The sequence below is a fragment of the Anopheles gambiae genome, chromosome X, assembly GCF_943734735.2.
Source record: "Anopheles gambiae chromosome X, idAnoGambNW_F1_1, whole genome shotgun sequence".
NCBI classification, from domain to species: Eukaryota; Metazoa; Arthropoda; class Insecta; order Diptera; family Culicidae; genus Anopheles; species Anopheles gambiae.
Window position 1 is genome coordinate 20,649,120 of NC_064600.1, and position 23,775 is coordinate 20,672,894.

General features: G+C 40.2%; 1 protein-coding gene across 1 annotated transcript; it reads left to right on the forward strand.

The window, feature by feature from the left end:
- Positions 1 to 14,278: 14,278 nt before the first annotated feature.
- Positions 14,279 to 20,365, forward strand: LOC133393063 (uncharacterized). Its single transcript, XM_061656334.1, has 3 exons — positions 14,279 to 18,655; positions 19,122 to 19,518; positions 19,645 to 20,365. The coding sequence occupies exon 1, from the start codon at positions 15,871 to 15,873 to the stop codon at positions 16,861 to 16,863; it is 993 nt and encodes a 330-aa protein (XP_061512318.1). The 5' UTR covers positions 14,279 to 15,870; the 3' UTR covers positions 16,864 to 18,655; positions 19,122 to 19,518; positions 19,645 to 20,365.
- The last annotated feature ends 3,410 nt before the right edge of the window (positions 20,366 to 23,775 follow it).

Sequence of the window (23,775 nt, forward strand, 5' to 3'; positions counted from 1 at the left end):
ACGGTATACGCTTCACATTGGGAGGCAATTAACCTGTTTTTAGAACAAGAATGCCTCGCTGCGTTCATAAATGGTCTGAGCAAAACATATTTTGGATATGCTCAAACCGCACAACCAGAAGACTTGGAATCAGCTTACGCCTTTCTATGCAGATTCCAAAACGCCGAAAGAACTAAATCAAACACCAATAATGGGTTCGAAAAACATCCTAGTGTCGATAAAAATGACCTTGAAAATAGACCATTCAATAACATGAAACCATCTTCAGATCGTACAAAAATTGTTCCCATGGACGTCGATCAATCCTTACGGTCCAATATGAGAAACAAAATTTTCTCGCATACAGCCGAAGAAGATGACGGAAAAACAATATCAGAAGAATCCGATTCAGACGAAGAAACCGATAATGAAGAAGATGTAAATTTTCAAATTACTGCAAACTTAAACCCACCGAGTTAAACGCAATTAACGGACTACCCTTTTACACAACAAAATTAAATGGTTCAAACATCAAACTTTTAGTAGACAGCGGAGCGAACAAAAACTTTTTAAATCCAGAATTAGTTCCACTAACTCAAAGAGTGAAATGCGAAACAATCACCATAAAAAATAAAAATGGTAAGTTCAAATCACAAGAATGCACATTCATAACCATTCTAGATAAAAAATTAAAATTTTACCTTTTCAAATGTCATAATTATTTTGACGGAATACTCGGATACGAATCACTCTCCGATATGGAAACACTAATTGATACAAAAAATCATAAACTTATTCTACCCGATCGTACAATCGACTTAGAAATAAGAACATTAGAACCCCCTTCAATTACATTAAATGCTAATAATTCTCAAATTATAAAGCTTCCTGTTTCTCAAACAAAAGGAAACATTTTTCTTCCAAAAGACATTCAAATAAAAGATGCAATAATTCCTTCAGGCGTTTATAAAGCAAAACAAGGATATGCTAAAGTTCTTGCCAGGAATTACGGCGACACATTAACATTTCATTGGACTAAACCAGCAAAAACATATGAATTAGACAAAATGATCGAAATAAATCACATGAGCACACACCCATATAATGATCATCCGCAAAATTACATAGCTAATCTCGAAAATTTAATTCGCACCGATCATTTAAACAAAGAAGAAAAACATAAACTTTTCGAAATTCTTAAACAAAATCTAGGCATCATCCATCAAGAAAAAGAAAAACTTTCATGCACCACCGCCATTAGACATCGAATAAAAACTAAAGACGATATACCCATTCACACAAAAACTTATAGATACCCCAATATTCATAAAGCAGAAGTGAATAGGCAAATCGAAGAAATGATTGCTGACGGTATTATCCAACATTCTATATCCCCATGGACATCCCCAATCTGGATAGTCCCTAAAAAATCAGATGCAAGTGGAAAGGAGAAATGGCGTATCGTGGTTGACTATAGAAAATTGAATGAAAAAAGATCGATGATCGATACCCTATTCCCAATATAGAAGAAATTTTGGACAAGTTAGGTAGAAGCATGTACTTCACTACACTTGATTTAAAATCCGGCTTTCATCAAATTGAAGTTGATAAAAAGGATAGACCAAAAACAGCTTTTAGCACAGAAAAAGGACACTTCGAGTTTATACGAATGCCCTTTGGCTTGAAAAACGCACCTGCTACTTTTCAACGAGCCATGAATAATATTTTAGGTGACCTTGTAGGAAGAAACTGTCTCGTATATCTAGATGATATTATTATTTTTGGTAAATCACTCCAACAACATTTGGACAATTTGAATAAAGTGTTGAAAAAATTAATTGAATCAAATTTAAAGGTTCAATTAGACAAATGTGAATTTTTAAGAAAAGAGTGTGAATTCTTAGGACACATCGTAACTCAAGATGGCATCAAACCCAATCCAAACAAAATAGAAAAAATATTGCATTGGCCCATACCAAAAACAACAACCCACATTAAAGGCTTCTTAGGAATCCTTGGTTATTACAGAAAATTCATAAAAGATTTTTCAAAACTGACCAAACCTCTCACAAAATGTCTTAAGAAAGGTTCTAAAATAACACATAATGACGAATTTATAAATTGTTTCAATGATTGTAAACAAATGCTCACTACTGATCCAATTTTAAAATATCCTGATTTTAGCAGAAAATTCATTTTAGAAACAGACGCAAGTGACTTCGCCCTTGGCGCTGTACTTTCACAAAAATTCGAAGATGGTAAGGAACACCCAATCGCTTACGCTTCTAGAACGCTTAACGAAACAGAGTGCAACTATTCAGCTACCGAAAAAGAGCTACTCGCCATTGTTTGGGCAACCAAGCATTTCCGACCGTACATTTTCGGAACAGTTTTTGAAATAAGAACTGACCACAAACCTCTTGTTTGGCTAAGACAGAAAAATGATTTAAATAGAAGACTTCTTCATTGGAAACTGGCCTTGGAAGAATTCGAATTTGAAATTAAGTATAAAAAAGGTACTCTTAATGGAAATGCAGATGCACTATCCCGCATAACGGAAAACCCTGCTTTAACATCCGAATTAAATGCAAATACTGCCTCTAACAATACTGACACTATGACGCAACACTCAGCAGATACTAATGATGACGAATTCATCCCAGCAACTGAAAAACCACTAAATGAATTTAGAAATCAAATAATACTAGAAGAAAATAATAATGATTCTCGAGAAGCAATTACACTTTTCGGAAATTATCATAGAATAACAATAAAAACACCCCTTTTTGGACCAGCTATGTTGATCAACATAATCAAAGAATATGCATCTCCCAAATGTGTTTTGGCATTTGTTGCAGCGAAAAAATCTTACAAAACTTACAAATTATCTACAAAAACTATTTCTCTCGCGCAAAATCGATCAAAATATTTTGGACAAAAACAATTTTAGAAGATGTAACTGATGAAATTGACCAAGATTTGATTATTGAACGACAACATAATGCAAACCATAGAGGAATTATTGAGACCAAACTACATATCTCTAGAAAATATTATTTTCCAAACATGAAAACTAAAATTACTAAATTTATTAACATTTGCAAAATATGTCAAAAAGCTAAATATGAAAGACGCCCATATAAACAAAAATATCAAATTACTGCCACTCCTAAAAAACCTTTGGAAATTGTTCATATGGACATCTTTATAATTAGTGATAAACATTTTCTAACCCTTTGCGATAAGTTCTCAAGACTAATCATGGCGATTCCTTTACAATCAAGAAACGCTATACATATACTAAAAGCACTAACTCAATTCTTCGCTAACGTTGGAAGACCTTGTTTGCTTGTGATGGACCAAGAATGTTCGTTTAAATCCACCACAATCAAACAATTTCTTGAAGAAAATAATATAGAATCTCATTATACAAGTGTTGGTCAATCCTCTTCAAATGGAACAATTGAAATTGTCCATAGAACAATAAGGCCGCGGGGCCACGGGGCTTTCTCAAGCTGAGAAAACGTTCTCAAGCACTCATTTAAGTTTCTCAAGCACTCAAAACTTGTTCTCAGACTCAAGCCCGTGGCCGTCGTCAGTTTTTCTCACTCTGAGAAACTGATATAGACACTCAAGCTTTATTTAGAGCTTTAAATAGAAAAACAGGTTTTAATCGCATTTTTTAACGTTTTCAATTATAAACATTGAATATATTTTCCAAAGTGGTTTCCGATAAACAAATATCACAATTCCCCATATTTCAGTTAGCCGATCGCTGCATCGTCAACTTTCTCAAAGATTCTCAAAGATTCTCAAAACCGATTTTGTTCCGATTCGACAAACGCTGAGAACGAGGATTTCTCAAAAGCACTCATGAGTGCTTGAGAAAATGAGCGCTGAGAATCCCCATGGCCCCGCGGCCTAAGAGAATTGCACAACATAATCTCACTAAGAGATTCTACAAAAAATCTATCAACTACTTCAAAAATTAATTTGGCAGTCTCAATTTACAATGATTCTATGCACTCTCAAACAAACATATCCCCTAAAGAACTATTTTTCGGCTTCAAAAACGAAGATCCTATCCCTGAGGACCTTCAAGAAAGAATTAAACAAAAAGAGGAACTTTATAGAGTGTATGCCACAAAACAAAAAGAAAAAAAATCCAAATACATAGAAAAATTAAACAAAACACGAGAAGAACCAGAACTATTCAAAGACAATGACACGATCTTCGAAAGGAAAAGAAATAATTTAAAACACGAAGAAAGGTATCGTGAAACGAAAGTTTTCGATAACCTAGTTACAAATATTTTAGACCGAAATGGAAGAAAAATTCATAAATCAAAATTGAAAAGGAAACGAAAAACCTAACATACCATTTAAATTCTTTCTCATCCTTACAGAAATCACAGCTGAATATTATAAAAACTAAAAATGAAATTTGGAATGATTCTTTTCCTCATAATAGTTTTGATGAATTCAAAACTTATAACAGCAACAATTTACAGAGAAATTCCTAGAGAAGATAGAATAGTCGCAATAAAAATAGGAACGGCCAAAATAAAAATTGGATATCATAGAGTAATACATACAATAAATCTGGAAAAAATAGAAAATAACCTTAACTATATTCAGAATTAAGCCAATAATATTAGCTTAACCAACCATCTTAAGGACACCTTAGACTATAAAATCCTATCAGCTTATAAGAAATTAGGAAATATAAGACCAAGAAAACAAAAGAGAGGCATAATAAATGGTTTAGGAACAATTATAAAAATAATCGCAGGAAATCCAGATCAAGAAGATTTGAACATAATTAACAGCAACTTAGAACATTTAGAACATTCAGAAAACAAAATCATATCCAACATTAACGCTCAAGTTAGAATTAATTCCGAAATAGAAAAATCAGTGAACAAAATTACACAAACTCTTAAAAAAATCGAAAATCAAATGAATAATCAGATAAAAGTCGTAAAAACTGAAATAGAACAAGTAAATCTTATCCTGAACATTGATAACATTGTACAACTGCTAGAAGACATAGAAGAACAGATCAGCTTTGCTCGTTCTAACATAATAAACAAAAATATTCTATCGTCAAACGAAACGGAATATATATGGCAAACATTAAAAGATCAGAAAATATTTCTAAATTTTAAAGAGGAAATTTCACAATATGTTTCATGCATAGTTACAGCAATAGGTAAAAAAATATTTCTTGTAGTAAAAATACCGATAGTAGAGCGAAAAGATTATGACCTCTTACGAATAGAAACTCTAAAGGTAAACAACACCCGAGTAGAGACGGATGTAAAATTTGTAGCCAAGCATAAAAACACCATTTTCAATGTTAACGAGGAGTGCACGATTTGCAACAACCCACAACCGCTAAACGACAAGTGTATCTCAAATATCATCAGAAATCATCCATCTAAATGTACCACCACCACGAGCTCCGAGCATACGATAATACGAGAAATGAAACCAGGAGTCATTCTAATCGATACCACCCTTGGAGTGCCAGTCATTGATTCATGTTCAAACAGCCAAATAATAGCAGTACCCACACTAATTGAAACCGGCAATTGCACCGTAAAAATCTTAAATAGCACATTTACTGCGCATATTGATGTGTTAGACCAAGAAGACTACTTCCTACCCTTAACTGGCAGCAAAACAGAAATAACTCTTAACAAGCCAAGTATACAAGATCTGCACACAATGCATATTAGTAACATACATCAACTCCATACAATAACACTCCGCTTACGCACGCATACAATTGCAGGAGGGATATTAATTGTTGTTCTAACAGGCTTTCTTATAACTGCATTTTGCATCTACAAACACAAAACCAAACATGCAGAGAAGAAAATGTCTACCGAAGCTATTCACAACATCATCCCACTGATACAGGTGCGCTATGATACAGGTGCTGAGTAAGAAAACGGTCGCAAGCGAGCCATCGATGTAACTCCACGCGCGGAGTCAAGTTCCAACGGGAACTCCACTGGAAGCAGGTTCCCACGACCAGGTGTGGTGTCGTATGCTCAGACGGACCGAGGCAACATGATCATCATAAACGTGGACGACAACGTGACCGGCAAACCTGGCAGCACCGAAAACACCAGCCTAGCTAAATACCACCGAATCCAGAAGTTAGCTTTAGTCTTAGTTTAGCAGTTCGCAAATAAAGATCCCCAGTAATATTTTTTTAAAACTTACTCCGGGCTATCGTAAACATAATTATATATAATTATATATAATTATATATATATATTATATATATAATTATATATATATATATATATATATATATATATATATATATATATATATATATATATATATATATATATATATATATATATATATATATATATATATATATATATATATATATATATATATATATATATATATATAGATATATATATATATATTTATATATATATATATATATATATATTATTAAATGTCTGTAAATGATATTTTTCATATTAAATGTCTGTAACTTTTTTAGAAAAATATCGCAAAACATTTTCACCATATAAATAACGTTTATAACTCTTTAACATAAAATCAATCAGTATTTTGATACATTTTTATAAAGTAAATCCAAACCTGTCGTCCCTTCTAAATTTTAAATAAGTTAAATTCAAATTTCAAGAAAGTGTGTCAAGCTGCCTTCTAATTGATTACAAATCTTCCAATAATGACCAACGGCAAAATCGCCACAGCGTTTACTTCAGGAAGTAGAAGTAAGAAATACCAACGGTAAAAAAATCAAAATTCAAAACATAACCTTCCTTGAATCGTAAATATAAACGTCTTTAAATGCTTGACAGTTGTATTTCATGATTCTCATTCTCTCATGAGCGTCGAACGGATTTCGTCGTTCGAAGCCGGTACTCGCCCCGTTAGTGACATAAAAGTTAACAACGGTGTAGAGATCAGGAATAGGACACAGGAATAATAAAAACAAAAAGAGGAAAATACATTAAAAATATGAAATAAAAAAAATGAAATAAGGGAGTAAAGCGGTAGGGTTCGTCAAAATCATCTACGTTAACGTTCAATTTGAGTACCGATAATGCAAGATAATAGTAACAAAGGAAAATAAATCAAGCAAGAGCGGAAACGAAAAAGGGGCGAGAAAGCACGGAAAAAAGGAAACGGAGATTCCGGATAGCCAGTCTTGTGATTGATCTGAACAAGAAAGCAGCAAAACTAATAAATGCAGAATTCGGCGAGCAGAAATCACCACAATGGCGCAAATCGATAAGCGAATTAAGAGCACTATGCAGAGGGAAATCGAGTGATCTAGTCGATTCCCACAATTGTCCTTTAAGATAGAAGCAAAGGAAAGAAAAGAGAAAGGCCGGACTTGTTATATAAGGTGAACGCTAGGCGGTCGCGACTCAGTGATAGCGGCAAAAATATTAAGGCATTGATGAACAAATGCCGCACAAAATGATAATTTGTTTTATTGTGTGTGGGGCCATAAAGGAGTGCCAAATTTTCTTAAAGAATCACGAGCGTTGGTTACACCTGAGAAGCGGAACGCGCTTGAGTATGATCGTATGGCAAATAGACACGCCATACAAAATGGCTGGCAACTAGTTGTGTTCCACACCTACACAGTCACACAAGTGTAAGTGTTGTGTTAAAATGCGAAACGGGGAACAAACAAAAAAAGGACACGAGAGAAATTTGGGCACGTATTAGAATTAATATCTTTTTTTTTTCTTTTCAACAACAAGTTTCATAACATATTTGACATGAGGATCAAGGCATCATTGGTGCATACAGCAAATGTCAAATAGTGGAACTTGCGTGTGTATGTGTTGTGACTTACTAGACAGAAGGGATCGGGGGTTTCCGAGATGGTAATTGGGCACAGGCAGCGCCTTAGCGAAACAAAGCGAAACTTAGCGAATTAGTTTTACAGTTGCTCTTTAATAGCGCCTGATGTGAATTGAAGATGGATCTGTCGTAAGCATGGCCCAAACCGTGAATTAAGTCTACAGTTGGAGTAATAATTCAGTTCAATCAGTTTGGTTTGATATAGCAATTCAGAATGGCGGCCAAAATTGCATTCTGCTCGGGGACATCAAATTTTCATACATGTTTGGCTGTCGTTAGGTATCAACCGTCACGTATTTAGTCTCTCCAGCAGGTTCGTTATAGGAAATAGACAACCGAGGCGGCGCAATTCTCAAGCAAAAACGGAGCGTTAGGGTATATTGGTACTCCTGAGTGGGTGAATATTCTGCCTCGCGTCCACGAAAGGGCTGCAAAGAAACAACTGATTGTTAGCTTATTACCTGACTGGAACATGTGAGTTAGAGTATATTGGTACCTCTGTGTGGGTAAATATACAAAATAGCGTCCCCGAGAGGACGGCAAAGAGATAACTGAGTGATAGTTATTCCTGAATGGAAAATGTGAGTTATAATATATTGGTACCTCTGAGTGGGTGAATATACAAACTCGCGTCCCCGAGAGGACGGCAAAGATATAACGGAGATGTAGCTTATTCCCTGAGTGGAAAATGCGAGTTAAAGTATATTGGTACCTCTGAGTGGGTGAATATAGAAACTCGCGTCCCCGAGAGGACGGCAAAGATATAATGGAGCTGTAGTTTATTCCCTGAGTGGAAAATGCGAGTTAAAGTATATTGGTACCTCTGAGTGGGTGAATATACAAACTTGCGTCCCCGAGAGGTCGGCAAAGAGATAACTGAGCGGTAGCTTATTCCCTGAGTGGAAAATGCGAGTTAAAGTATATTGGTACCTCTGAGTGGGTGAATATACAAACTCGCGTCCCCGAGAGGACGGCAAAGATATAACGGAGCTGTAGCTTATTCCCTGAGTGGAAAATGCGAGTTAAAGTATATTGGTACCTCTGAGTGGGTGAATATAGAAACTCGCGTCCCCGAGAGGACGGCAAAGAGATAACTGAGCGGTAGCTTATTCCCTGAGTGGAAAATGCGAGTTAAAGTATATTGGTACCTCTGAGTGGGTGAATATACAAACTTGCGTCCCCGAGAGGTCGGCAAAGATATAACGGAGCGGTAGCTTATTCCCTGAGTGGAAAATGCGAGTTAAAGTATATTGGTACCTTTGAGTGGGTGAATATAGAAACTCGCGTCCCCGAGAGGACGGCAAAGAGATAACTGAGCGGTAGCTTATTCCCTGAGTGGGAAATGTTAAAATGTTAGAGTATATTGGTACCCCTGAGTGGGTGAGTATACTAACTCACGTCTCCGAGAGGACGGCAAAGAGAACTGAATGGTAGCTGATTCTCTGAGTGGACAGGAATTAGACAGTTAGTGGAAAATCGAATCTAAAGCGTATTATTATCACGAATTGGAGGGTTTTCGACACGAGGGAATAGATATATAGCTCTTGTGTGTGAGTTATCAATTCAATCAAAATCAATCAACATTTATTGCGTCCTGTCTCAATAACGGTCAGCGAGCAAAGAGATCGAGCTAAGGGCCGCATGTCCTTAGTTCCCTAATTCTAACTCCGGTTGCCAACGCAGTTGGCAACCATGGCCTAACTCGATTCAGTGGAAGGTTGAGGTGCACAGCGACAGGTGGCGTACCTGCTATAATTTGTTGCCTTCTAGGCGAAGATCGCTAGAACTGGTCTAACGCCGTAACGGTCACTACAGAACCCCCCACCAGTGACGAAGTCACGAGATGAAATTGATATGAGCGTTAAAGGCGGAATCGCACCTCTTCAACCACCGCTCGACTCTGCCTGATCTTTGGTATGCTTGACGAGCGGTATGCTGGTTTCAGGCGATCTATTGAGATAGACTCGTTTTTTCCTTTCCTATTGATTATAAACAATTTTCTGAAACGCCGAACTACGTCGAATGGTCCTTCGTAAGGAGCTTGTAGTCCAGTTTTTACTTTGTCCACTCGTGCAAAAACTTGTTCGCAATCATTTAGATTTTTAGGAACATAGGGAGTGATCGAAGTTTTTTGTGTAGTGGCTGTAGTCTTCAAAGTTTGAAATGCCTTTTTCAGATTGACAATGAAGTCAGGGAGATCTTCTGAGTTATTTTTAGAGGATGGTACCGATACTTCAGCTGGGAGCCTAAGGCTCTGGCCGTACACCATCTCTGCTGGTGATCCCTTAATGTCGTCTTTAAAAGACAACCTAATATCTAACAAGACCAATGGTAATCGTCTCATCCATCGCATGGAGTCTTCACTTGCCATAATAGCACCATTTAGTTGTCGGTGAAATCTTTCGACCATCCCTTTTGATTGTGGGTGGTATGCTGTGGTCTTAATGTGATGGGCCCCAAGGAGCTTGGTTAGCTCCTGAAACAGTTTAGAGATAAATTGTCTTCCACGGTCTGTTGTGATGGTTTCAGGGCATCCAAAACGCGAGACATAATTGTCGACAAATGTTTTTGCGATGGTAGCTGCTAACATATCTGCCATTGGATAGCACTCTGGCCATCTTGTAAATCTATCTACTATAGTGAGTAGGTAACACATGTCTTCCGAAGGAGGTAGAGGACCAACGATGTCCATGTGGATGTGGTCAAACCTGCCTTTCGGAATGTCAAAAGTTTCCAATGGTGAGTGAGTATGGCGTGTTATTTTGGCCTTTTGGCATCCAATACAGGCACGTGTCCAATCTCCCACGTCCTTGTTCATGGATGGCCAAAAATAACGATCGGTTATAAGCTTTCTAGTAGCCCGAATGCCAGGATGTGACGGATGACGGAGAGGGAATTTTTGTAATGACCTCTACCTTAGAAGAAGAAGGAGTTATTCCTTTTTCAGAAATGTTGTGGCTAAGGAAATCCAACGATGGTACGCCAAGAACACATTTAGATGACTTTATTTTTATGTCATGACTAGCCAGTCGATGGAACACTTTTTGTAAATGTTCAATGTGCATTTCTTTCGTCGGACTAGCTATAAGGATGTCGTCAATATAGACAAACACAAATTCCAGATCTCTAAAAATGCTATTCATGAATCTTTGGAAAGTTTGGCTCGCGTTCCTAAGACCAAATGGCATTCTTAGGAACTCAAACAATCCGAATGGAGTGGTAATAGCAGTTTTGTGAACATCTTCCTCGGCAATAGGAATAAGGTGGTACGCCCGTACAATGTCCAATTTTGAGAAAAATTTGCACCCATGCAAGTTCATGGTGAAATCTTGCACGTGTGGTATGGGATATCGGTCGGGTGTGGTTATGGCGTTCAGTCGTCGATAATCCCCACATGGTCGCCAGTCGTGATCTGCTTTGGGAACCATGTGCAGTGGCGAAGAAGCTGGAGAAGAGGAAGGCCGTTCTAATGTCATGTTATACAATTCAAATTTTATGTGTATGTGAATTAAGATAAAAATTGAACGCAAAAAAATATAATGAAAATTTAGGCAAGTAATAAAAATATAAAGGAAATACGATAATGGAAAAAATATACCAGAAAATGAAATTGAACAATAACAATAAGATAAAAAAAATTAACTGCTAATCCTAGCACTATCTTAATCTTAATATTCTTATAATATAATAATAAGATGATATGATTGGATCTCAAGATCGAAAAGTGCGTGAGAAAAAAAATATAAACAGGATAAAAAGGAACGCGCTCACCGCCAATTATTGAATCACCGAGTAGATGTTTCCCTTAACCGTATGCTTCAACGGTTACCCTGCTGCCGGGGGATGCAGCGATGGTGTTCAGCGGTTGTTCCGCTCCAGGAAGATGCTGTGATGCTCTTCAGTGGTCACACCGCCGTTCCGATGATGATGCGACGGTCTTCAGCGGTAACACCGCCGGTCCGATGGTGATGAGATGGTTCGCAGCGGTAACACTGCCGTTCCGATGATGATGTGACGATCTTAGCGGTAACACCGCCGGTCCGATGGTGATGAGATGGTCTTCAGCGGCAACACCGCCGTTCCGATGATGATGTGACGATCCCTGCCGTTGTGAGCTGCTGCTTACCGCTCACCCGCGCCGTCGAACTTGTAGAATTTCGTGCCGAACTGTAGATCACTTCCTTGTCGCGGCCACTTCCAAAGTGGGCTTAAACGTCTTGCTCTCGTTCAACTGCGATGCACTGGACGTACTGCGGCGCATGTACCGAGGTGTGTCGATATGTGTGTGCGACGACAATGAAATTGCCTCGTGGTACTTGGTGTCGCCGACGGAGGATGCGATGATGATAGCTCTCCTCGTGCGCCACTGGTGTGTAGGTGTGCGTAGCGTGCACTTAGTACGTAATACTAAAGTCACCTCGTGGTCGCCGCTCGTCGACGGATTTCCGATGAGGTACAGTATCGGACATAAAGATAGAACCCTGGTGTTTTCAACGCACCTTGCACTTGTTTTACCACGTTACTTGTGTTTGTGTTTGTGTATGTGTATGAGTGTGTGTGTGTGTGTGTGTGTGTGTGTGTGTGTGTGTGTGTGTGTGTGTGTGTGTGTGTGTGTGTGTGTGTGTGTGTGTGTGTGTGTGTGTGTGTGTGTGTGTGTGTGTGTGTGTGTGTGTGTGTGTGTGTGTGTGTGTGTGTGTGTGTGTGTGTGTGTGTGTGTGTGTGTGTGTGTGTGTGTGTGTGTGTGTGTGTGTGTGTGTGTGTGTGTGTGTGTGTGTGTGTGTGTGTGTGTGTGTGTGTGTGTGTGTGTGTGTGTGTGTGTGTGTGTGTGTGTGTGTGTGTGTGTGTGTGTGTGTGTGTGTGTGTGTGTGTGTGTGTGTGTGTGTGTGTGTGTGTGTGTGTGTGTGTGTGTGTGTGTGTGTGTGTGTGTGTGTGTGTGTGTGTGTGTGTGTGTGTGTGTGTGTGTGTGTGTGTGTGTGTGTGTGTGTGTGTGTGTGTGTGTGTGTGTGTGTTAATGTGTATTTGCAAGTGCGCGGGTTTGTGTCTGAAAAACGTAGCTTGCTATGGTTTCATATTGCATGGAAAGTATTCTGATAATGTGTGTTATCATGTGAAACAGCGTGCGTTTGCACTTGGATAAAAGCTAAAGTTTGCATCGACAGCAGCGCTTGTTCCTCGGAAGAAACCGCAGTTGTGCTGGTTGATGAATGTGCATGCGCAGCGATGTGAAATGGACACGCGCACAACAGCAATGAACTCGGCATTCCCTTACAGGTGTTTTTCCAGTGCACGCCATAGAAATGCCTGCGTGCATCTCTGCGTTGAACGTTGTGTGCGCATGTTAAACTTTGTGCGTGCATTGAGCTGGCGCGCAGTTGTTCTTTTCAATGGGCGTTTTGTTTCATGAGCGCGGCAGTATTCGGTTCTCGATTTAAATGGGTAGACACTCACTCGCTTACTCATTGATAGTTTTTATCCATACGTTTTTTTTGCTGCTCTACAACGATGTAATTCATCACGTGTAGAAGCAGAACGCAGGCTGAGCACGGGATCAGCCGTGTCCAACTTTTTAACCAGCGCGTTCTTGACGGTCCAAGCAAGCAATGTTAGTAACAATGGGTCGAGGTAAACATTGTACTGATGATCAGCGCCATATCATTAAGCGAATGGCGGCTGCTGGCATTAAGCGCAAAACGATCGAGTTTGTAATGGAACGATCGCGCACTTTTGTCGCAAACGCGCTTCGGACATCCGAAATGTGTTTGGACAACCAAAACGCGCTTGGACAACTGAAACGCGCTTGGACAACCGAAACGCGCAAGTCAACCGGACGTCCTCAGAAGACCACGGCGAAAGAAGACCTTAAAGTTGTTAATAGATCGAAAAAACACTGATCGCGAGGGCGGTGGTTCTGCTTATTACATCAAAAACCTTACCCAAAACACAGAAAAACTACTAACAAATCTATACGTAACGACATACTTGTGAAACAAACACACACACCAATACACATTCAAACATACATACACACACACACACACATGCACACACACACATGTTCACACACATACACACACATACACACACATACACACACACACAAAAACAAACACACAAACCACACATAAACCTGTCCCAACAGGTGCATGCTGCGTCAAAAACACCAGGGTTCTATCTTTATGTCCGATACTGTACCAATGGATTGAGCAGGCGGCAGAGAACCTCGGATTGCAGATAAACGAGGCAAAGACCAAACTGATGGTGGCAACATCAGCGGACCTACCAATAAATAATCAGAATCTATGTGGGCGTGATGTACAGATAGGTGAACGCACTTTTGAAGTCGTCCCAGAATTCACCTATCTGGGGTCAAAGGTCAGCAACGACAATAGCATGGAAGCTGAGTTGCGCGCAAGGATGCTGGCTGCCAACCGGTCATTCTATAGCCTGAAAAAGCAGTTCACCTCAAAGAACCTGTCGCGACGGACGAAGCTGGGACTATATAGTACCTATATAGTACCAGTACTCACATACGCCTCTGAGACATGGACACTGTCCAAATCTGACGAAGCCCTCTTAACCGCGTTCGAGAGGAAGATGCTCAGAAGGATACTTGGCCTCGTATGTGTGGAAGGACAATGGAGGAGCCGATATAATGACGAGCTATATGAGATGTACGGCGACCTCACTGTCGTACAGCGTATTAAGCTCGCCAGGCTCCGGTGGGCTGGCCATGTTGTACGCATGGAAACGGACGACCTAGCCCGTAAAGTCTTTTTAGGCCGTCCACAAGGACAGAGGAGGCGTGGTAGGCCCAAATTGAGGTGGCAAGATGGCGTGGAGGCGTCCGCCATTAAGGCCGGGATAACGGACTGGCAGACGAAGGCGCGAGACCGTGAGCGGTTTCGGACACTCCTGAGGCAGGCCAAGACCGCAAAGCGGTTGTAGCGCCGGATAAGTAAGTAAGTAAGGTCCTGTGATTCAGGAGAACTTGTTGGCGTTGTTGCTGAAATTTCGGATGAGGAGCGTCGCATTAGTGGCAGACATAAAACAGATGTATTTGCAAGTCAAGGTGCATCCCGACGACACTCGTTTTCAACGTGTATTGTGGCGAGGCTCATCTGTTGAGTCCATCGAAGTCTACGAGTTGCAGCGTGTCACATGTGGGCTTGCCCCATCTTCCTTTCTGGCCATTGGAGTACTGCAACAATTCGCAATTAATGAAGGGGAAAACTTTCCCTTGGCGAGACAGGCGTTGTTAGAGGACTTCTATGTCGATGACTACATTGGTGGTGCCTCTAGCAAAGAAGAAGTAGTTAGGTTGCAAGCTGAGCTGACGCTATTGTTGAGAAAGGGCGGATTTCATCTAACTAAATGAAATTCTAACAAACCAGATGTTTTATCTAGCGTTTCAGCGGAAGACAGAGCAAAATCCAACGTAAAAATGTTTGAAGTTTCAGAGGAGCCAGTAAAAACTCTAGGTATCGCGTGGCTACCAGAATCGGACCAACTGTACAAGACTCGAACATTCAGATGAACAACGAGAGCTGGTCCCGTAGAAAGGTTTACTCTTTGGTAGCACGTATATACGACCCTTTGGGGCTGGTGGCTTCTGTGACATCTTGGGCCAAGATAAATATGCAATCGTTGTGGTTGGCAAGTAATGACTGGGATGAAGATATACCGACTGTCATGCAAGAACGATGATATGCTTTTCAATCACAACTCGTGTTGCTGAAGGAGGTTAAGTTTTCGCGCCATGCTGTTGTGCATAATCCTGTTGCTGTTCAACTACATTGCTTTTCGGATGCATCCGAAGCGGCTTATGGGGCATGTGTGTATGTTAGAACGAATGGTAGCAGCGGGGAAGTGGTAGTGGAGTTGCTTGCTGCAAAGTCTCGTCCTGCGCCGCTGAAAAGAGTCAGTTTGGCCCAGTTAGAACTTTGTGGAGCGTTACTGGCAGCAAGGTTGCAGAAGGTGGTACGCCAAGCGTTGAGACTTCCAGACGTGGAAACCTTTATGCGGACTGATACGACAATCGTGCTGCATTGGATTCGAGCACCATCCCATTCTTGGGCTACGCATGTAGCGAACAGGGTATCCGAGATTCAGGAATTGACGCATGGCTACAAATGGATGCACGTGAAGGGCGTTGACAATCCTGCCGATATAGTATCGCGTGGAGCTATGCCGAACGATCTGTTAGCATCGAAGCTGTGGTTCCATGGTCCCGGGTGGTTACAACTATCGGAGGAAGAATGGAAGAAAACTGCCAGCGGTGTGTTGGCAATTCCCGAAGAGGAGTTATTGGAACGAAGGAAGAGCTCATTGGTGGCCGCAGTAAGTAGCGAGAGCGATGATTGGTGTGATAGATTTTCCAACTATGACAAATTACTGCGGATCACTGCGTATTGTATGAGATTTATTCGTTGTTGCCAACGAAAGCTGGATCCTAAACACAAAGGTGTTTTGTTGGTGAGCGAGCTAGCAGAGGCGAAAATTCGACTGGTGAAAAGGAAACAACGGATTTACTTTGCGGCTGAGATAAAGGAATTGTCTGTTGGACAAACGGTACGTCCCAAATCACCACTGAAGACATTAGGAGCCTTTTTGGACGGTGATGGTTTACTCCGAGTTGGTGGCCGCTTGCATCGCGCTAAAGCCATGCAAGATTGTAGCAGATTTCCGTTGGCGCTACCCAAGAAGTCACGATTTACTACGTTAGTGGCAGAATATTATCATCAATTGGCACTTCATGGTGGGCCAACTGCAACATTAAGCGCACTCAGGAGAGAATTTTGGCCAATTCAAGGACGATCTTTGGTCAATAGTGTTTGCAGAGGCTGTCTGGTATGCTTCAGGATTAATCCCGCGTTAGCTCAACAACCACCAGGACAGCTACCCGTGTCTCGTGCTATGCCATCTCGACTATTTTCGATCGTAGGGGTTGATTTCTGTGGACCCATATACTTGAAGCCGGTGCATTGCCGAGCAGCAGCTGAAAAAGCATAAATTTCAATCTTTGTGTGTTTTTCAGTAAAGGCTGTTCACATCGAGCTTGTGGAGTCTCTATCAACTCATGCATTTCTAGCGGCGTTTCGTCGGTTTGTGACAAGACGTGGTTTGCCCATCGAGGCCTATTCCGACAACGGTCTCAACTTCCAAGGAGCGAGTAAGGCGATCGATGACTTCTACACGTTGATGAACAGCAATTCGGCGGTGGAGGATATATCGAGGTATTGGCGCTGGCCCTGGCGTTAAGTGGCACTTCATCCCGCCCCATGAACCGAACTTTGGCGGCCTTTGGGAGGCAGCGGTAAAGGCGGCAAAACGCGTCCTACTGAAGGTTGTTGGTGATCGGCAGCTGGCGTTTGGGGAGATGTCGACGGTACTGGCACAGGTGGAAGCTCAACTCAACAGCAGACCGCTTACACCGTTGTCGGAGGATCTGGAAGAACTTGATGTATTGACGCCGGGGCATTTTCTAATCTGGGCTCCGATGAACGCTCTACCGGAGCCTGACGTGGGTGATGTACCAATCAATAGATTGAAGCGGTATGAGGAATTGCGTAGAGTGGTACAGAATCATTGGGCGCGTTGGCGTAGGGAATATTTTAGTGAACTACATAACGAACATCAACGCGGCAAGGCAGTAGTAGAGCTAAAGGTAGGACAAATGGTCCTGTTGAAAGAGGATGGGAAGACTCTTCAACATTGGCCAATGGGACGGATTGCAGAGGTATTTCCTGGCCCAGATGACGTAGTGAGAGTCGTTAGTATCAGGACTAGGAACGGCTTGTATAAGAGGCCAGCGAATCGGATTAGTCTTCTTCCGTTTGAGAAAGTGAATTAGATATCATAAAGGAATTTTGTGAAGTAATGGAAAGAGGTAAATTTGGTAAATTTAGGTGACCGCTATGTTGGAATGGAAGGGTTATGAAACGGTCATTTTGAATTGTTTGCGGTTATTTTGTCAGTTGGGAATTAAAAGTTAAATGTTTTTTCTAGCAGAACTGCCGATCGACAATTTGTGATCAAGTATGTGTGCGAATAAAGCGGCACTAGCGCATGAAACTCGATACGAGCCGGACGTGTTGTTTTACTTTGTCTCCTTTGGCGATCGACGACGACACACCAAACACAACGTAGGGCGTAGGGGCGTCAAGGGGAAAAGGAACCAACAAACCATGTTCCAGAACGCAACATAATTAAAGTACCTGTCGTCAACCCACACCCGGAAGAGAAAGCTTGATTTGAGGTTGATTTTTCATTCAGCCAGATAAGCAAATTTGGCCTTTTTTGGTAAATTACTTACAGAAAACTTATTTCGGGTGCTTATTTTAATAAAAATAGTACGACATATCAAAAATATCGTCGAAAAAAATCTAAAATGTCATGTTTTTATTCACAAGTAACAATTGACAGCTAGATCTAGGACAGCGGGGGTGGGAAATATCGACATACAGGTAGCGAGGGGGTATGGTGACTTCGAACCTTTCACATGATGTGTGGAGAGAAAGAGACAGGCACATAAAAGAGCGAAAGCGAGAATGACAGTTGGTCAAATTGAACGTAAACAAACCGGCATTCCAGCATCGTTGTCGGCCAAGTCAAGTTAAACGTTGTTAGTTTAGTTAACAAAATAAGAGTTTATTCCAAGTTTTTTAAGTGAAAATGGAGAACGTGAAGCGTGCTAGGAAAAGTGGTATGCTGAGCAAGCTTGGGCAGGCGATAAGGGAGGAATGCGAGCGAGAATGGGAAGCGGAAAACCAACCAGGAACCAGCCGACGCCAAGAAGCACCAGGTACATTTTCGTTATTATTTTGTGGCGTCACTTTAGCTTAAAACCCCAAGTGAAAGCTTCATAAAATGCTTTAAAAATAACAACAAAAATGGTGTCCAAAAGTCTAAGTGATATTAAATAAGATCGACCAGTGCTGTGTGTAAATGCATGACAAGAAGCATGAGAAGCAAATTTTACTCGACAACTATATTCCTTCGTGTCACGCCAGTTCGTCTCAGAATTAACGCGTGTGATTATTGTTAAAAGCCCTTCAATATCGGAATGGTGGTAAAATGTTCATATATGCGTCTGTGACAAGCCAGTGGTTTCTATTTTAGATAACTTATGCTAATTGCTGGCCCTTAAGTGTTTAACGTTAATCGTCTATCATTGACAATATAAGTTTAACGTAACTAAAAATTGCTCTAGCCGTTTTTGCAGTATAAGTAAGAGTTCTGTTCTGTTTCTTTTTACATTTCACTTTCAGTGTTGAAATTCCGCATGCTGGTGTGGAATTCGTTGATGAGAATGTCTCCGATGAAGAAGTATTTGACGACGATGAGCCCGAAGAAGAATGGTTGGAGGAATGGCTGAACGAAAGTGACGAAGATGAAGGCGAAGATAATCAGCATACAGAAAATTATGTTACGGATCCTCAATCTGAAAACATATTATCAAGGAAATTACGAATGTGGGCCCTATCTCATCGAATAACTCACACAGCTATAAATGATTTGCTTGGGATCATACGCGAGACAACGGAATATTACGTTCCAAAGGACGTTTCTGAAAACTCCCGTGAACGTCAGACAAAATATTACCACAGTGGCAGGAGGACAGCTATGGTACCAAGGGATCGAAAAGATGTTTCAGTGCCATTTTAGGTAATATTTACAAATTTAAGTAACATGATTTTTCCATGTCACAAATTATATAAACAAACATTTATTTCATTTATTAAAGAAACACTAAGCCTGCTGTGGACAAATTTGCTTTAAATCTCTTCGTAGATGGACTTCCGTTACATTACAGTGGCCCTACGCAATTATGGCCAATAATGGCGCAGATTCACGAGCTTCCGGAGGTGCCTGTCTTGGTGCTAGGCATTTTCTGTGGTTCGTCGAAACCTGACAACGTGGAGGATTATCTTTGTCAATTGGTAGACGACCTTAATCATGTTATGGACCAGGGAGTCACAATTAACAAAACAAAAATTGGAATTGATCTTCGTGTTATGATCGCCGATTCTCTCGCCCGAGCGTTCATAAAAATTAAGCTTATTAAAGAAAATTGTATATATCTAATTTGCATTGTTTATTACTAAATTCCTCATTTTTTTTATTTATTTGTCAGATGTGGCGAATTTCAATGCAGTGAACGGATGTATGAAGTGTAAAATTGTGGGAAAAAAGGACAACAAAACCCACAGAATGGTATTTGAAGGAACAGCTGAACCGAGGGCAAATAAGGAATTTAGGCAAGGAAATTATGAAATATGCCATCCGAAACGACCAACACCATTATTAGATATTAACGATAAAGATATTATTAAGATCTTAAGCATAGCAGACGATTTACACTTACTACATTTAAGAATAGCAAAAAAGTTAGGAAAAGGATATGCCTAAGGTAGTTTAGCACCGTTTCCGAAGTGGAACGAAGAATATAGAGAGGAAATTTCTAAAATTCTAGCAAAGACAAAGTTACCTGCAGAGATAAATAGGGCAATGAGGCCACTGAAATATTTAGCTTATTGGAAGGGGTCCGAATATCGTACATTTCTCAATCATATTAGCATAGCATTACTTAGAGGCAGAATTCACGATGATGCTTATCATCATTTTAAACTCTTTTATGTTGCAATAACATTGTTTTCCAGCAATAATTTTACAAATCATTGGGATTGCGCGGAACCTGTTTTAAAACAATTTGTTGAGGATTTCGCTTTGATTTATGGAAAATCTCACATTACCAGTTATGTTCACAATCTCTTACACATAGCTGAAGATGTACGTGAATTCGGACAGATAAATATAACAGATAAATTTCAATTAAGGAAATGTGATAGGAACGATGGGTTTTAACCAAAGATAATAAGCGTATTAGGTATAGTAGCGTTAAGCAGGTTCCAGGATCATATATCATAGAAGGGCATCAATTAGCAGAAACACAACCAGCATTTAGTTATCCGAACCGTTCGGAAGTTATTTCTAATTATTTAGGTAGAGTATCAGATATTCCAACCGACGTAGTTAAAGTAGATTTAAACAATGTAAAATTAAATTGCTAGCGGTTTCTGTTGATGATGGCGAATCGTTTTATTTTAGTTCGCTCATGCATACTTTATTGGAATAAAACATATATTTAGTGATTTGTAGGCTGGCTAGTTGGATTACATCCTACACTTGAATGCATGTATTGCTATCAAATAAAAATAATTTCAAGAAAGGAGTCTTTTTACCATAAATTCAAAACTTTTCGAATAACATATAATTTAAAAAATATAAAACAAGATATATCCCATCCTTGAGTTCCATTATTTATCACATTTCATTTCAGTTTTGATATTCGTAATACAGTTGAAAGAAACTTAACCTATTATCCCTATCATCACAGTTCATCATAACGAAAGGAAAAAAATATCTTAAAAGCTTATAGCTAATAAATATAACCCTGTTATAACAATTACGTTTATGATATTTTTCGTTTCTTTGTCGTTTCTAACTTTTCCATTTTTGAAGGATTGCAATTATATTTTTTTTGTTTAGGAATGTTTTCACGTAGGCGTCAGTAAGCTCTGTCAATCGATTGCCTTCAATCAATTTGAGTAGACTTAAAATTTGCGTATACTTCGAGAAACAAATTTTAGGTCCCTGCTTGCCTTCTCCGGTCCAGCAACATTTCTTCAAAAAATCTTTTTCGGAAAAAAAGGTCGAGAACAATTGTTAACCGTTTGTCAAAATCTGTTACATCCGTTAATATATGCACGATTTGACAAACTAGGTTTACCATATACGTACCATTGTGTAATGATTGTTCAAATTTGTTTAGGCTATGTTCATCGCTTATCCTGTCTACTTCAAATGACCTAGGGACGGTATATTCGTTTCTACACACGCTATTCATTATCTTCGAAACCTGCGGTGATAACTTCTCCAGCATTTTAACAGCAACGTCAATCTTCCTTTCAATCCATTCTTCTCGATTCATCTTTGAATATGCGATATCAGTTGCAGATACTGATGGTTTAGGTGCCATTGGTGGTTTGGATGCTATTGCGGGTTTTGGTGCTACTGTAGGTTTGAATGTTGTGTTAGTTTTTGGTGCCATTGGAAGTTTAGGAACAGAAGCAGGATCAGAAAGAACTTTGGGTTTAGGAGGAATCGCAGGTTTTGTTGATCCTGGTTGTGTGTGTGAGGACGAGAATGCGTTGCTGTGGATGTTAATTGTAGGGGGGCACTAATATGCGTAAAAGCTGGCGGAGATGATGATCGGGAAGTGCTGGAATGAACAGCTTTCGGCGGAGCTATCAATATGTTTTCTATGATGGTGATGCCACGAGACGAAGTCGGTAGAACTGCTCTGTTTCTTTCACTATTGGGTGTCTCATTATTATCAGCCATGTTTCTATTATATCCGCTAATCCTAAAATGATGAATCATTACCATCACATATTGACTAATAACACCTATGATGGCAGGACACCTGAATGGCCGTGCGGTTAACAGACCGGACTACCAATCAATCAGTCCTATTTAAATTCTAAGAACAACCTCTTTCAAATCTATATCCACAGGAACACCAAAGTAGCGACACGACGCAACGATATCAAGCGAGAATCACTGTTGATAGAAAGGGAGAACTGGAACGACTATACAAGACAGAGCAGATGGGTGCAATCGTGGAAGAAGGGGTGTAAACAACAAGTGCTGAGGAAGGGGAAAGTTCGATTTTTTATGTATTCAATTGTGAACATGTACAAAACAAGGTTCTTCCTTTGTTCAGATCAGTGTAATTTTTTTCCGCCATGACAGTCGATACAGCCGCCATCTTGGATTTTGAACATCAGCCTTTCGACATGCGCGAACATTAACCAACCGTTCCTCCAAATGCTGAAAAAGAGGGATCGTGGTGAATTCGGCAGTGGTGAATTGTTACTTGTGTTGATTTTGCGTATGTATACAGTGGCCGGCAAAATAAAGTGCCCACTACTTATAATTTTACATTTTTTACATTTTATCCGTGAAAAATGAAGTTATTGTACTGCCTAATTTTTTGAAACATTGTTCGTGATATGCTTAATAATGTGTAGTACCATGCCAGATTACATTCAGATTACATGTTGAATGCCAGATTACATTTCACACTAACATAAATAACTTAATTATTTTTAATGTATCATATGCAATGCATTTTACTGCAATACCACCACTATCGCTCTGCAATGGGATGGGATCCGAAGCCCCCTCGAGGGATAATACAGGCTCTCCCATCCAACTCCTATTCTGACACGTCCTCGTCGTGCAGAGTGGTAACGTGTGTCACCACATATCCAAACTTGGGTACACGGGCTTGATCCAACCCCTTGGGCGGATGGTGGCATATGGCAGTCACCCAGTCCCATGGATTTATAGACTACAGAAAGCACCAGGAATCATCGAAACGGAACCAACGATACCGACCCTACGCAATGCCCCAGTACTACTCTTAAAATGGGCTCATGGAACGTACGCACTCTAAGCGAAAACTTGAAATAACTTGATGATGCCCTAGCCACACTGAGCATGGACCTCGTAGCTCTATAAGAGATTCGGTGGCTAGGGAACGGTGTGCAAAACAGGCGTGGTAAGCATTGCTACGACATTTACTACAGTTGCCACGAGCGCCACCGCGTGCTCGGAACGGGTTTCGCCGTAGGTCCCCGGTTGAAACCCGCAATCATGGATTTCAAGGCTATAAACGATAGGCTATGCACCCTGTGCATGGGAGGCAAATTCTTTAATATAAGCCTCATAAACGTTCACGCTCCTACCCAAGAGAAAGAGGAAGAAGAGAAGGACCTTTTTTACGGCCGCCTCGCTAGAACTATCGATGCGTGCCCCAGGCATGATATCATAATCATCCTGGGGGACTTCCACGCG

Coding starts and splice junctions, on each gene's coding strand:
- LOC133393063 (XM_061656334.1), top strand. CDS start 15,871: ATGCGGACTGATACGACAATCGTGCTGCATTGGATTCGAGCACCATCC.